This window comes from Rhea pennata, chromosome 3, assembly GCF_028389875.1.
Source record: "Rhea pennata isolate bPtePen1 chromosome 3, bPtePen1.pri, whole genome shotgun sequence".
In the NCBI taxonomy this organism is placed as follows: Eukaryota; Metazoa; Chordata; class Aves; order Rheiformes; family Rheidae; genus Rhea; species Rhea pennata.
The window spans coordinates 103,098,607-103,113,668 of NC_084665.1; the positions used below are offsets into that span (position 1 = coordinate 103,098,607).

Consider the following 15,062-nt stretch of genomic DNA (forward strand, 5'->3'; position numbering starts at 1 on the left):
CATACATTAGACAGCTGGAAATTTAATTCATCCTAATTTTTAACCTCTGTTTACTTCTAGTTCATTACAAAAGGATAATAACACTTTGCAATCTGAGAGGCGGTAAAAACTTTATTATAAGGCTGAAGAAATGAAGCAATTTATTCACTGAGCATTACGCTAGTACGTGGGGTGGTTTATTTATGATGTGAATGCAACGCACACGGTACGAGAGGTCTGCATTTACTGACACTGCTGGGTGCAGGGGCCTCACGCTGCCCACTGCGCTCCTGAGGGCCACCTCTGCCCTTCCACAACTCCCATCAGCTCTCCACAGAGCCACCGTCTTTGATCCATTACGATGCTAATAGCGCTCCATTTAATGTGGAAATGACACATAATTTTTGTATGGATTTCGCAAGTCCCAGGCCATTTGGCCAAATGACTGTCATGCACAGTAACAGCTATTACTCCACAGCCTTACAAAACCGGGAGTGCGTTGGGCGTGCCTGGAGTGCAGCTACCATGCAATGCATAAAGCACGTTTTTATGGCAAATGAAAAAAATGCATCTCCTTGGGAGAAGGAGGACCTTTAAGAAAAGCTTTTTGAAAAGGCAGTGTGAAAATATAAATTATATTTTTCCCTCCAAAAACGTGCATATCCCTTTCTTGTTCAAGATGAGGAAGCAGGTATCTATTATTTTTTCCACTTCTTTTTATCCTGTTAAATAACTGGATTCCCCACACCGACACAAGGCAAATCAGACACGAATGGGAGAACACTGTTTTCCCACCTTCACCAAAAAAAAAATCTGAAGGAAATGTGATACAACTGGTCCTTGCAGCAGCTGCCCAAAGAGCTCCCTGCTGGGCTCCCCCACCTCTGAAGAAGTAGCTGTACTCCTGCTATATTCCTGGGAATCGGAGCCTCATGCTCCTCAGGCAGCATCCAGCCTTGTAACATTTCTAAAACAGTGGTGCCAGTACATTAAGAGTCTGATCCAACTTCCATCGAGGTCAGTGGAGGCCTTTTTCATTCATCTCAGTTAATGTTGGATCAGGCCTTAATGCAGCAACACTCTTACGCAGCGTCCCTGAGGAAACATCTGAAAAGGAAATAAAAAACCCTCTCCCGTTCTACCATGATTAATATTTTATATCATTCAGTCTCTAAGTGGGCTCTTCACTGAAGGCTCTTCATCCTCAAGGTATAAATCCAAAATAACACTAAACATCTATAGACACATAAGGCTTTGTAAACTGAATCATTTGTTTTCTCAGAACTCTAATTAGAAATCTAATTTGATCAAAAAATAGTAAAATATTTCCAGACTGTATCAAGATGGATTTCCTAACTTTACTACAAAACACAAAGATCTGTCACTTCAAAATTTGCCAGAAGGCTCTTATCCTCCTCTCTCTTATTTTCTTCCCAAATATAGTATTGTCTGCAAGCATTTGTCAGAGCTCCTACGTGTATGAGGGAAATCTAAAGATCCCCCTACACCTATCTTTCTACACCATTTTTAGCACTGCCTGCACCTTATGTTCCTTTGCTGTTCTGTTAATTCAGATATTATCCCAAATAACTGTCTGTCTTGCTAACAAATATTAAGATTATAAAAGGTATGGAGTGAATGGCCTTGCTATTGGCTGCTTAGCTTTGGAAGTATGCTGTGTCTGTATTGAAAATACTCCTGAAATAGTAAGGAGGCACTCCTTGCCCCGGTGTCAGAGACTGAAATTGCTGCCTTTGTTGGGACAGAATATTTCCAGTATGAGTGGCTCTTTACGAAAAATACCAACTATGACATTTCACCATGGAGCAAACAGCTGGCTAGAGTTCATGAAGAAATTCATAGAATTGCTCTCACGGTAACAGGTAAAGTAGGGACTGAAATTTTCAGCAGAGGTTCAAGACATGTGACTTAAAAAAAATAAATACCATTCCCGTAGTGAAGCAGTTATTGCTATGATGTGACACGTTCCCCAGTAAGGTTGCCTGAGAAACAGCTTGAACAAAAAGCTGAACCTGCTTCACCGAAGTCACAGACATAACTACAGTGAGCTCCTGGGAGCAGCAGCAGGTTACAGCTGACAAGCAGATTTCAGCATAGAATCTCCTGCCACAGCCACAAGTAGAACAGACACAGGCAGAACTTGATCCAGCTGGTGCACAAAACACCTTTTTGGTGTTGGAAGAATAAAGCCAGGCCCTTCACAGTGGGACTCCACCACAGGCGGCTGTAGGACCTTTCAGATCTCAGACTAAATCTTAACAGATGCTCCTGAAACATTACGGTTGCAAAGACTTTAGCTATACAAGCTTTCAGCAATCAAGTTTCCCAGATTTCTGTATTTCTTTTGCTGGAAATTTACATTGCTGCCTAAATCCTGATAATGCTGAGCTGCCCCGTGACTGTTGCAGGTGTAACCCACAAGCAGTTTTACTAATAAAGCATTTTGCACTCTCTCACTTGTGGGGCTTCATTCTTAGTCTTTGCTCTCAAAGCATGCCTAACTACCTATAAAACATATGAGCCACAGTTTCTTGGATCTCAGCGGGATGTCTTGGCTAATTACTGCCGATGAGAAGTAGCAGCCACGCTGCTGCCAAAACACATCACTCCGGCTGTATTTTTCATAAGAACTGATCTGGCTTAGGCACTTACTATCAGGAGAATTTTTATGATTGAGAGGCTTGAACGAACACAGGTGCATCCCTTTAGATAGTAATTAGGTGCTTAAATACCTTCACTGGAGCTGAACACTTGCTACCACCTTTCACTGACACTTTCTGTGGCCTAGGAGAGGTGCCGCTCTGTTTGATGTGGCGAGTTTTATGAACCTCACCAACAGTTAATCCCTCCTGACGTAAGGCAGCAGGAAACGAACAATTCAAGCACCGCAGCGTTGAGCTTACATCCTCATCCTAGGCCTAGGCTTAAGTGCTTGCAACTTTTTTCAAAAAATTAGATTATTAAAGTCACAGTTACAAATATATCTGACAACATTTAAAAAGACTGTTGCGCACGAAACTCAAAAACTTACCTGAGAAACGGAAGTCCACAGACATTTTTTTTTGGAAACACCAAATTGAAAATTGTAACAAAAGGTATTTTCTAGAATAAATTACAAAATACTGGCATGTTATACAAATGTACTCAACCAGTTGAAATCTAAATTTGTTGTAACTTCTTTTCAAGGCATCTTCATTTTTTTAAAACTTTCATCCTACATTCACACTGATTTAACCTTGTAAACAAGCCTGTGAAAACTCAGATTAAGGTCACTTGAAGATCTGTGGTGCCAAATATTTCAGAAAAATATCAAATTACATGGAAAATCTAATTAAGTAAAATTCATCTGCGGCTCAAATAGTTTGATAGATGCTCTTTGGTAAATTAGTAACAAAATAAAGCCTAAAAGAGGCTTTCCAAGATGAGTTTAAAGGCTAAATAACATGTAATGCATTAACATTTTCATTTATCATTTTAAAGAGTACATAAATGCTGAAAAGATACAAGTCACTATTCCATACACTATTTTTAAAAGACAAATCTTTGGAAAAGTATTATTTGAATGTTAAAAACATCCTCAATCTTTGTTTTACACTTAATCTTACAATACACTAGTACATACTTTCTTCAAAAGGAAAAGGTATAAAATTAATATTACAATATAAACACTATAAACAACTCCCTTGAGATACCTTATGAAGACAGAATTTCTGTAATTACTTGAGTATAATTCTAGAATAATTATTTAAAAATTTATACATTCATTTCAATGTCCCACCTCTGAAGAAACCCAAGTAAGCTCTACAAAAGTTGCCCATCAGTCTTATCCAGTTACATATGCACAGCTTTGCTATTCTTTCTGAATTTCAGACAGTCTTCAATCAATAAAAGTTTTACTTATTTTTGTGTAGAAAGTTCCCAAACTTTTGCATAAATCCTCTGAACTTATTTTCATTAGCCTGCAGTGGATGGTAAGCAGTTGAGTTGTAGCTGACCATGTGATTACTCCTGCCATAATTATTCCCTGAGGGTTTGCTTTTGATATCCAAGAGATGTGAACTGCTATTTGGTGCATTTCCTGCAGATTGGCTAGCATTTTCCATTTTACAGAATGGCTCAAAGCGACTATAAACACGCCTTTCACTCAAACGAGGTCTTAGCTCCTCTTGGCGCTTTGAGCTTGCCAGTTGGGGTGTCACTGAACTTACTCTTTGTAGAGTAGAAAAGGGTGCAGTGTCAGGAGTAGCATTCATTGTAATTTCTTTTACGTCTTGATACTGAATTTGTTCTGTGTTAAATCTTGGGGTAGATGCATCTCCTGCAGTTTCTATGAACTTACTTTCAAGGGGGCACAGGACAGGACACTTTTTATTGCATTCATCAGATGGAGGTTTTGGTGGTTTTGGTGACTTTGGAGACTTCGGAGACTTCGTTGGGCTACTCGTGACATCTTCTTTACTTCTGTGCAAGCTGCCTTGAGAATTTGATGATGTGTTTCTCTTTTTCCTTGGGGAAGAATCTGTCTTATTCTCAGAAATCTTTGGTTTCTGATTCTCTTCCTCAGAAACCAAAGTATCAGAACTACTACACATTCTGTAAAAGGCCGGAGCTTTGTTTTTTGACAAGTTTTCCTTCTTGTCTGGTGTGAGATTAAGAAGTGACCGTAATTTCTGGGATCCTTTTTTTAGAAAACTTGGGGAATTCTTAGTTTCTTTCTTTGACGTGCAGTCCTTACTTGAATCCTCTTTGCTGGCTTCAGCGAGAGCAGCCATAGAGATTGCCTTGGTAGCAGTTGGACTCCTTAGCTCTCCTCTGAGATTTTTCTCCTCTTGAGGTACATGGTTGGTCACACTGTGCAAACTTTTGGAGCCCTTCAATAAGTCTTCTGAAAGTTTTGGATCAACTGGATGTTTAAGCCTATGCCTAGTCAGTGTGCTGTAAACATAACTGGATGACTGTTTGCTGGCACCAGGGTCTAATATAGACTTTGAATTAAACATGGGAAAACTTCTCCTTTTCATTATATTTTCATTTTGAAGGTTCTTCAGATTTTCTGCATTTTTGTCTGCACACAGTGTTGTGTACAAGTACACAGGTGAGTCCCCTGTTGCATTTGAATTTACACTGGGTTTTGCATCATCTGCAGCATGAATTCTGTGTTTTTTTGGTGCATCTGATTTAAGTGGGATGCTTGTGCTAAGGTCTTCTAAAATACTGCCTGTGCCATTTTTCACACTTGGAGCTTGGTTAGATGTCCCTTTAGGTGTTGCACTTCCTTCTGAGCCAATTATAGTTGAATTTGAAGAACTTGCACAGCTGCTTACTTCCTTCTGTTCAGGAAGAGTTGGCTGAAAGACCAGTGATGATCTTAAGCGAGAATGAGAATAAAGGGCATGAGCTTTAATATTTTCAGCTGTGTCATAGCCCTCATATCTGTCACCTAAGGTTGATCCATTAGACTCTGCTGGATAATCTGACTGATCATTTAAGTATGATTTAATTCGCCAGTTACGTAGGAATGATTTTGTTGTGTGCTCAAGGGTCGGCATCCTTTGCTGCAGGTGGCGGATATGATTATCTGTTCCATTAAAAGATCTCCGTACAATTGAATTCCTTTCTGCAAGATTTATCTTCGGTCGTGAAAATTGATCAGCAAAACTTTGTTGCGGTGCATTGTAGTTATTTGCATATCCTCCTCGTAATGAAGATACAATACTAAGGCTATCAGATGGCATTTTCCAAGTATTTGACGGATTATTGGCTCTATTAATAGCTCTGTTGAGTAACAGGTAAGGAGTCCTTTCTGGCTTCTCTCCAGCATAACTATGTCTCTTCCAGTGCTCATTTTTTTCACAAGGTTGATATTGCTGGATTGGATTTTGCATATTAAAAAACGGATGAAATGGTTGTTTATTATAGGCTTGATTTCTCAAGCCATATTTGTCCATTTCATTTACTGCATATCTTCCGCAAGCTTTCAAATAAACAGGATCCAGCTTGTGAACCTGGTCTTGCCTCCCAAAAAGGTTCCTTTGGCTAGAAACTGAAGCCAAGGAAGACACCGAGTGTTGGTATGTATCATTATCCCAAAGTGTCCTGCGACTGTTTATCCGCACTAATTCAGGGGCAAATGAACTAGGAACAGAAGAACGGGCATACAGAGTCCTAAACTCTTCATCAAAGGACTCAACCAGCTGTCCTGTGATAACTTGAACCATACTAAGGTTGGTTTTTTCAAATGACCACATAAAGCTGAAAAAAGAATAAATGACCATTAGAAACAGTTCTTCTGAACTACTGCATTATACTGTTCTTTTTTGATTAGAAAACTTTTCCCCAAGCTTGGATTTTGCAGGCATACTTTTTTAAAAAATATAAAATCATGGACATGATTCACACAATTTGAATTTGGGAGGTCTATTCTAATGCCATTTGAACTCAGTAGGAGACTTTCCACTGATTTCAATGGGAGCAGGAATGGGTGTGTAACTACATAATTGCCCTTATAACTGGATATTGGAAAAAGTATTCACAAATGAGGAACACTGGAGTGCAACTGCCAAATGGTACCAAATTATATCCACAACTACAGAAACTAGGGTTGATTAGACCCACCATATTCAATCCTGAGTCAGAGAATGCTGATGTGTGGTTATGTTCAGCGTATTTGGAACAATATGAAGAATTGTTTCCACAGCTGTGAATATGCTTCATTTTAAATAAATTTTCAAAAAGATGCATCCTGGAATTGTTAAAAAGATTACATTTTCTACTATGCACGCTGACTGGATATTAACATTTCTGTTAACTGTAATGTGCAATGTTCAGATAAAGAAGGTTTTCCTTTTCTACTGTACTCAGAATAGCTGAAGACATGCTAAAAGTGGAGAAAAGCCTCAGTGAAGAAAGAAGTTTTATAGCTACTTTATAGCTGTAAAAAGAGATAAAATACATTAACATGTACATTAAGGAAATTTTAACAAGCTTAATGTCATGATGTTACAACCATGTAATCTGTAGATTGCAACAAATAAAAAACTTTTATTATCCTGTTTTCATGTAAAAAGTGAAAGAAAATTTAAACAAAATCAATCAATGTATTTTATTTGCATTTCTCTTCTGCATGTTAAGAAAAAGGTTTGTTGTATTCATGTATATATCTTACTGATTTTAATTTATTTGTTTTGTTAGTTTTGTATCTTTCAGGAATAAAAGTGTACCGAGATGAAATTAAATCTTTACACACAAGGTTTTTTTCTATTTATTTTCATTAAATTACTTATTAAGAATAGTATATTTTGTAATGTACACTCTTTACAATCTTAACTTTAAATTGACTTTAGAGAGCAAGAATTCAGAAAGATTCATCTTTCCTGATTAAAATTGCTAGATTCTTTTACCAATCAAGCCTAATTTCTACAGAAATTAAAGATTGCAGCCCCCTCCCTCAGCACCAGGTCTTACAGCAGTGTTATTCTTCAAAATGAAATGAGAAAAACTCTCACATTCTCACAAACTCTAACACTGTCTGTAGATGTCAAAGCTTTCAGACTCTCTCTGGATTCCCTTAACTGATTCATTTATGAACTTGTCACTTACCTCACTACCATTTATACACATCAGTCTGAATTTGGGGCTAGCTGAGTCTCAGAGGAAATAAGTCAAAAGTTTACAGTGGTGGAAATCTATGAAAGTCAGAGGCTATGGATCTGGCACCCAGGCACCAGGCTGGTAGAAATTAATTCAGTAGGCAAAAGGAGAGAGATGTAGTGTGAAAAGGAAAATTTCTAATAACATGTGAGACGTGTGAGAATTGTGCCTGCTTTAATTTATTTTTTATCCAGCACTGCAAAACTGTAAGTTCTGCCAGCCTATGCTCTGCACACATATACTGAAAAAAAGGTGGAGAGTAGAACAAGAGAACTTGGCCAAGTATAAATACAGATTACTTCAACTTGGACAGTTCTGAATCTGGGTGCCACAGGGTGCCATAGAACACACCTATAATGTTAGTTTTAGAAGATTATTGCAAGGAGCAATTATCCAAGAGAGGTTATGAAATATTTCTGTTAGCTTTTTCTAGAACAGATGTTAAACAAGAATAATTCAAACAATATAAGACAAATTCAAATTTTTCCCTTTATTTATCAAGTCTTCAGCTGAAGCAAAAGCTATAGCCTTTAGTGTTCATTTGTGAAAACCGCAGAGAGGACCTCAAATTTTGGCTCTGCGTCAGACAGATAAATACCTATGACAAGCCTTTAAATTACAGGAAAAATAATAAAAAAAAATTGCTCACAGAGTTTACCAGAAGAATTTTTAGAAATAGAAAAAAAAATTTGCAATAAAGAGACACATTGAGATAATTAGTGTTCTACGGACACCTCTGTAACTGATCTTACCTGTAAGAACCATATATGACTTTCTTACAGTCAACAAGAAGAAATTTTTGTTCCATTTTTCCATGGAATTTTGCTCCTGATTTAGAATAATAATCTTGTCCTTTTACTGTCCGCACTCTCATATTCTGAAAAAGACAATTGAAATACTTTAATTGGCACACTATATTCTACATTTAGCACCCTAGGGTTTAAAAGTCTAGAGGTGTGGTAGGAAAAGAGGTATATTATTGCATATAAGCAAACTCTACAGGGCAGTAAACTCTGATCAAACTTGCCCCTTTGGACCCCAAAAGGCAAGCCCTTGCTTTGTAGGTGTGAAAGACTGATGGGATTTGCTAGGCCAGGGACAAGTGAAATTCCCCTGTTCCGAAGCCACCAGTCCCAGAATTAAGGTTCTGACACGAGAGATATAGATTTTGTACTGAAAAAAAAATATTTTCAGCATCTGATGCTCAGTATTTGGAAGATTTCCAAGCATCTCAGCTAGTCAGAAACAACACCTGAAAAAACAGTGTTGTTCTTTTAATTGAATGAGACCGATATATCACCAGAACTACCTCACTCTGAAATGACTTATTGAACGATACCAGCTGGTCACACAATCCCTTGCAGTTCTATCTGCAGTAAGATTCCTCAGTTGGCTTTTCAGCATCAGATCTATCACATCTCCAAATTCAGAGATGCCAATGCAGCACGCACAGGCACACATATACGTAAGATACACAGGAGTTAAGCACGCATTCCAAATTCAAACTCCATGTTTTACTCACGACAATACTCTCTGGTAAATTCTGCTGGGCAAATTTTCCATGATGGATCTAAGAAAAAGAATGGTCATTTTTCTTTTTTTCCCCAGACTGTGGATGAAATTGGTTCAGCTGAGCCAATATCTTTTATGCATATGCAGTTCTGAATGACTTAAATCACTTTTTCTCTAGTATCATTTTTAACAGCCAAAAAAAAAGTTTTAAAATGTTACAGAAAGGTGGTTATTTATATGAAAAACAAAGGTTATATTCAACACAGACCAACCTAGAGCATCTACCTCATAGAGATGTTGAATAAAAAAAGCTTCATAAGACACAAAAAATAGCTTGGAATATCTCTGTGAATGATCACAACATTTACTGTGGTTTCTAGCCTTTCAATATAAAACTATTTGTTCTTGTAACACTAATTTGAGACAATTCAATAGTATGCCAGTGGGCATGAAATCTGTAATTTAGCAATGGCAATAAGAATGCAGAATCTACATGATTACTTCATGAACTGTATATAAGGAAATAGTGGAATTTAAGACCTGAGAATATAGATGAACAGCTTGCTTCACTTGGCTATTCATAAAACTGTAATGGTTAAATTCTGTCCTGACTTTTACTACTCCAAGGAGAGGTTGAAAATCATGGCAGAAGTGGGTTCTACAAAGACCAGGTACAGGAGATGGAATAGGTCCGTTCAGGCAGCAAAATGGATCAGACTGTGTACAGTGTGACTTCAGCAAAACCAGAGAGATAAAACAAACATTTAATACTTAAAGTACTTAGGACTCCAGTCTATCAAATGTGATTTACTCTGCAGTATTCTGATACTGAATCACTCAGCCTTTATTGCCCAAGGGAGTTTTTATTTGTTTACCTAAAACATGGGAAGTTCTAAAAGAGGTTGTAAAATTTGTAATGATGAAGTGTCTACCACAATTTAATGAACTGTATTTTTTCCAAACAGGAAATTCAAAGGGTTAGAGAAAAATCTCCATAAAATGAAAACATCTTTCCAAATTATACGTACTTTCTAAATCACTCTATATTTTATGGTTTCAGTTTCTGTCTTAAATAATACATCTAAACAAAGAAGCTTACAGCTTCCCCAGAAATAATTTGTAATGACTAGAGTTATACGTAAGAGTTGCTCAGTTGGCAAATTATGATCTGACTCAACCTATTCAAGTTCCTTAAATCTGATGTATTAGGTGAGTTTTTACTTAGTGCTTTTGTCAAGTAGTGTTCAAACAAAAAATGCAGTTCAATTAAAACATATTAAGATAGCTTTTAAAATGTATTGCTAAATATTATTTAAATATTATTTTTATTATTAACATTTTAAAAAGTATTTCTATTAGTGACTTCAATATATTATAAACATGCTAGAAACATTAGCTAAAAAGTTTATTTCCTAATCTTAGTTCTGCATATCAAATTCACTAAATAAAAGAAGCATTATCTAGTAGTGCCATCAGGTTTTAAAAAGTATGTAAAAGTCCTGACAGATGCTTAGATCTAGTTTCAGAAAAAAATCAGAAAGGACAGAAGCAAAATCAACCCAATTTGCACTATTGCATGGAAATTTAACATTAGGTATCTGCTTGCATCTTTAATTGCTAACTACTCCTGGGCAATCTACTATTGTGTCCTTCAGGTTTTCTCCTCTTTGGGTTTTAACTTGGAACCTTGAAGGAGAAAGAAAATTTCCCTGCTTTTGCAAGTGCTGTTTTTCTTGAATTTTGAATGAACCAGTCCCGGTGAAGAAAAATTTTTCTTTCTCTACCAGCTATTCAAACGGCAAATAAAAAGAATTACGTGAAAAGCTTTCCTTTAGAACAGCAAATAGTGTGGAAAAAGTAATTACTTTACAAAAAGAAAATACTGGAATTTACCCAATTCTAAAGATTATCACTATATTAAACATTTATTTAGTATAAACTCAAATGCTGTGAATTAGTTATGAAATTTGAATCTACTTCAATGATTAGGAGTGCTTTCCTCGATTCTGTTTATAATTTAATTATATTTGTACATCATATTTAACTATATTTATGTCACTGACAACTTGAAGAGGGGTCACTTGAGATGCAGCTTTTATATTTTCAAATAAGCGTAACAGATTATAACTGGCCTAAAGCCATGCCAGTGGAGTACTTCAAATCTTACTGAGATATGGCCTGACCGATATTGGACAGAATATCGCTTGGGAATCTGGAATGCTGTCGGCACGATCACAGCTAATGGCTTGCAAATTACCATACATATACAAAAAGGCTTTGCCTTAGGTGTTCATAATTTGAAATATAACTTCAAGTAAGCATATCTAAAAAAGGAATAAAATTTACATTAAATTACTGGATTTTTTTAAAAACCTTAGTCATTCTGTTTCCGCTCTTCTCCTGAGTTTTACTGTTTTCCCTTTCCTTCTCTTCTTCAGCATTGTTCCTCCTGCAGCTTTTTTGTCCTGCTTCCTTAATCCTACCCACTCAGATTACCAGATTACTCTGGTTACTGCAGAAGTGGCACGCACCACTGTTGGCTGGAGCAATGATTTATTTATGAACCTTCAGAGCAATATCTTGGCAAACTGGAAACCAATAAACCTACACATTAAGTAGGAATCAGACTAGCCTGACGGGACACACAACAGCACAGAGGATCAGCTGTAGCAAGTCAAACCAAAAATCTGTCTAGTCCTCTCATCTGTTTTTGTCAGTGACAGCTAGTAGGTACATACAGAAGTATAATTTAACTGAGGATTTGATATTTTAGGAGGCTTGTGAAGCCAAACACAGCACCTTCTCTCTCTTTCAAATATGAGTCGTAGGAGACTCAGGAACTGTTCATATTCCAGAGGCATCTGGATGGCCAAACTGCAATTTAAGGATGGCCATGAGTGCTATCCAATTAAATGTCATCCAAATGATACATGGGAAACAAGCTCTAACTTCATTTTTTATATATGATTGCACCTCTCTCTTCCCAGAGAGAACTACATGAGCATCATTTTACATTTGGAAGTATCATTTGACATTATGCATTTATTTTCATCAGTAAGAAATCTCCAATGTGATAGGTAAGTGCAATGAAAATACAGGTTTCAAGCGTTTCATTTCAGCACTTCATTTTTGTAGAGTCTGTTTTTATCACTGTTCAGTTACGCACCCTATACTTGCTGTCAAGAACACGCACAAAGAAGAAAATGGATGTCTAACCAATATTTAGTATAACAGCCTTAAAGAAAAAAAAAATCACATTTCTCATATTGTTCATCATTACTGACGTTATTTATTATCACAGCCCTCTCCTCTTACTAAGAGATATTGTTCGACTGCTAAGCAGCTTTTGAGTTAGCTTCTGCTCTGACTTAGAATCTGATTCAATGACCACTAATGGCAAATTCTCAATGACTTCACTATGGTCAGGGCCTTAGTACAGAAGTTTTCTCACAGATATGACAAATAGGCTGTGCGTGCCTATTTAGTAACCAAATCTGACTGATATTTGGAAGCACTGGAAAACTATTTATGATATTGATAACATTGGTGAGAAATAATGGGCTGGGTTCGGCTTTCAAGAGTACTTTAACAGCTCCTACTACATGTCCAAACATGCATACCTGATTTCACAAAACAAAATAAATTCCTGTTACCAGTATTATTTCCTCATTCCTCCAGTTCATTAAAACTACTGAGAGGAGTATCAGGACATAAATATTTCCTATTTACTTTCAATATTCTCCTACAGTGAGATGATTCTTCCTTACTGACGGGGAAGTAAATAGGTTTTTGGGAGAGCATGGAGCCTTTGCCACCTGCCTCACCTTTTATCAAATAAAATATAATGATTTGACATCTGCTGAGGAACTAGGTTGACTTCTTGAGGATTAAACAACGCCATAATTTCCTACATTGGTTCATTGTTTCTAATCCAAAATTAAGTCATCAAATTAAGTATTCTGGTATTTCAGGGGTTTGTCTCAGTTTTGCATTTTGCAGTGCAAATCAATGTCATAGTTTCCTGCAGTGGCAGAAACAAAGAGTCTTTATAAAAATTTGCTGTTGCAGCTTTTGAAAAATCATCTGAAAAAAAAGTAACAACCTGTAATGACTCTTTATTCATCTTTCTATGCAAAGGAATTGCTGACTGTGAATAGGAAGTCAGACTGGTGAGAAAATTAATCAAAAGAAATTTGGATATACAGGGAAGAGAAGAGAAAGAGAAACACATTAATTAATGGGGAAGATATAGGACTGCTAAGAAATAATAAATGAAATCTAAAGTGTGGAAAGAAAATGGGAAAAAAATAAAGGAATTCTTTATTTTAGTTGCAATTCACTGATGATATTAAGGGGAACGTTAAATAAAAACCAATTGACGTGAAGAAATATTGTAGAAGGGAGTGAAAGAGCCTCCAGTAAGCCCCGGCTTCATATTCTTCTATATGGAATTCATACAATAACCAATAACTATAATTATAATGTATTGTATATATATATTTTGTTTGTTGTTGTATCTGTCAAAAAAGAGAGAAACATGCCCTGATAGCAGTCAGATTACAGATAAGGAAAGCTGCCTGCACAGATAGTTAATTTTATGCAATTAGAGTTATGAATAAATTCTCTTTTTTCATACAGAAGACAATTGAATCGTAAATCTTGATTCAAAAATACAGTCTGTTTCATCACTGCATCATCTCATTTATTACAAATTTAAAGGAAGGGGAAAAGAGCCAGAGAAGGCCTTGATTAATACAGAACATCTTTACAGGAACTCCTCAGTTGAGAGTGTATGGCACGAAGAATGTCTAACATATTTGTGCATGACTGAACCAAATTGTGCCAGAGAATAACAAGAACAACGCTGTTGTTGCTACTTCTCCAGGCAAAGAAATACAGCCCTGCACCTCTGTCTTCTTGCTTTCACTGAGTGGAAGAAGAGGGCCGCAAGCCAAAAGCACAAAAATTTTATAGTGGTCTGTTTTCGTGAACCTTGAGGCAACCAGAATAAGATAAAGGGTTGAAAACTTCTCCAAAGTTTCTTCAAAGTATTAACTGTTCTCTCACAGTTTCTCTACAGCCTGAAGAAAGGCACAGAATAATTACTGTGGGAATGGTCAGCCTCCATTCTGCGAGCAAGACCCCCTGGGAATCTTCCATGAGAAGATCATTAACTCAAAGAGCTTTACCAGAAGCTAAACTAAAACCATGGCACCCAACAGGATTACTGGTTAGCTCTTTTGCTCATATTTTTCATTTTCTGATAGACTTCAAAATTGTCCAGGTAAACCCTTTGAAGTATGGTTTTGTTTTGTTTTATTTTATTTTATTTTATTTTATTTTATTTCAGTTCATTTCAGTTCATTTTATTTTATTTTATTTCATCTCATTTCATTTTATTTTATTTTTTATGGTTTTCCTAGAGATCTCTTGACGCGCATGCTCCTAATTCACTTTATTTGAGAACAAAACTGAAGTCATAAAAAAACATACACCATTTTTGGTAACCTCTGTAGCATAGTTAACCCAAGTAACTAGCAAATGGTGGTATCTCAGGTTCCAGGGTATGGAACTATTGCCAAGTAGTGACTACGAAGGCAATCACTACCAGCGTTTACAGACCTGCAACATAGTTGTGATGTTTTCTTTTCCAGAAGTTGCCATAGCTCTGTGTATTAGGCCACCAGAGGGCAATCCCACACACCCATATGCAAGAAACAAGCATGGAAAGCTGCATGGTAAAACTTTTAAGAGTGTTAAGTCAACTCCAGAGGAAAGAAAAAAATCTGTAAAATAGAGGTTTGTTTGGAAATTCTAAGAAAAAAGTCCTCTTTATGCTCACAAACACACCATACCTTCTTTCTGATTTTCAGACTGTGTTCTTAAAACCATGATGCTGA

General features: G+C 36.6%; 1 protein-coding gene across 1 annotated transcript in view; it reads right to left on the reverse strand.

The window, feature by feature from the left end:
• Positions 1-3,893: 3,893 nt before the first annotated feature.
• Positions 3,894-15,062, reverse strand: part of FAM83B (family with sequence similarity 83 member B) — a 41,009-nt gene continuing 29,840 nt past the window's right edge. Inside the window, exons 3-4 of the mRNA XM_062571108.1 lie at positions 8,403-8,527; positions 3,894-6,252 (exon numbers count right to left, since the gene is read on the reverse strand). Of these exons, the coding sequence (XP_062427092.1) occupies positions 3,894-6,252; positions 8,403-8,527 (2,484 nt within the window). The remainder of the gene's footprint in view (positions 6,253-8,402; positions 8,528-15,062) is intronic.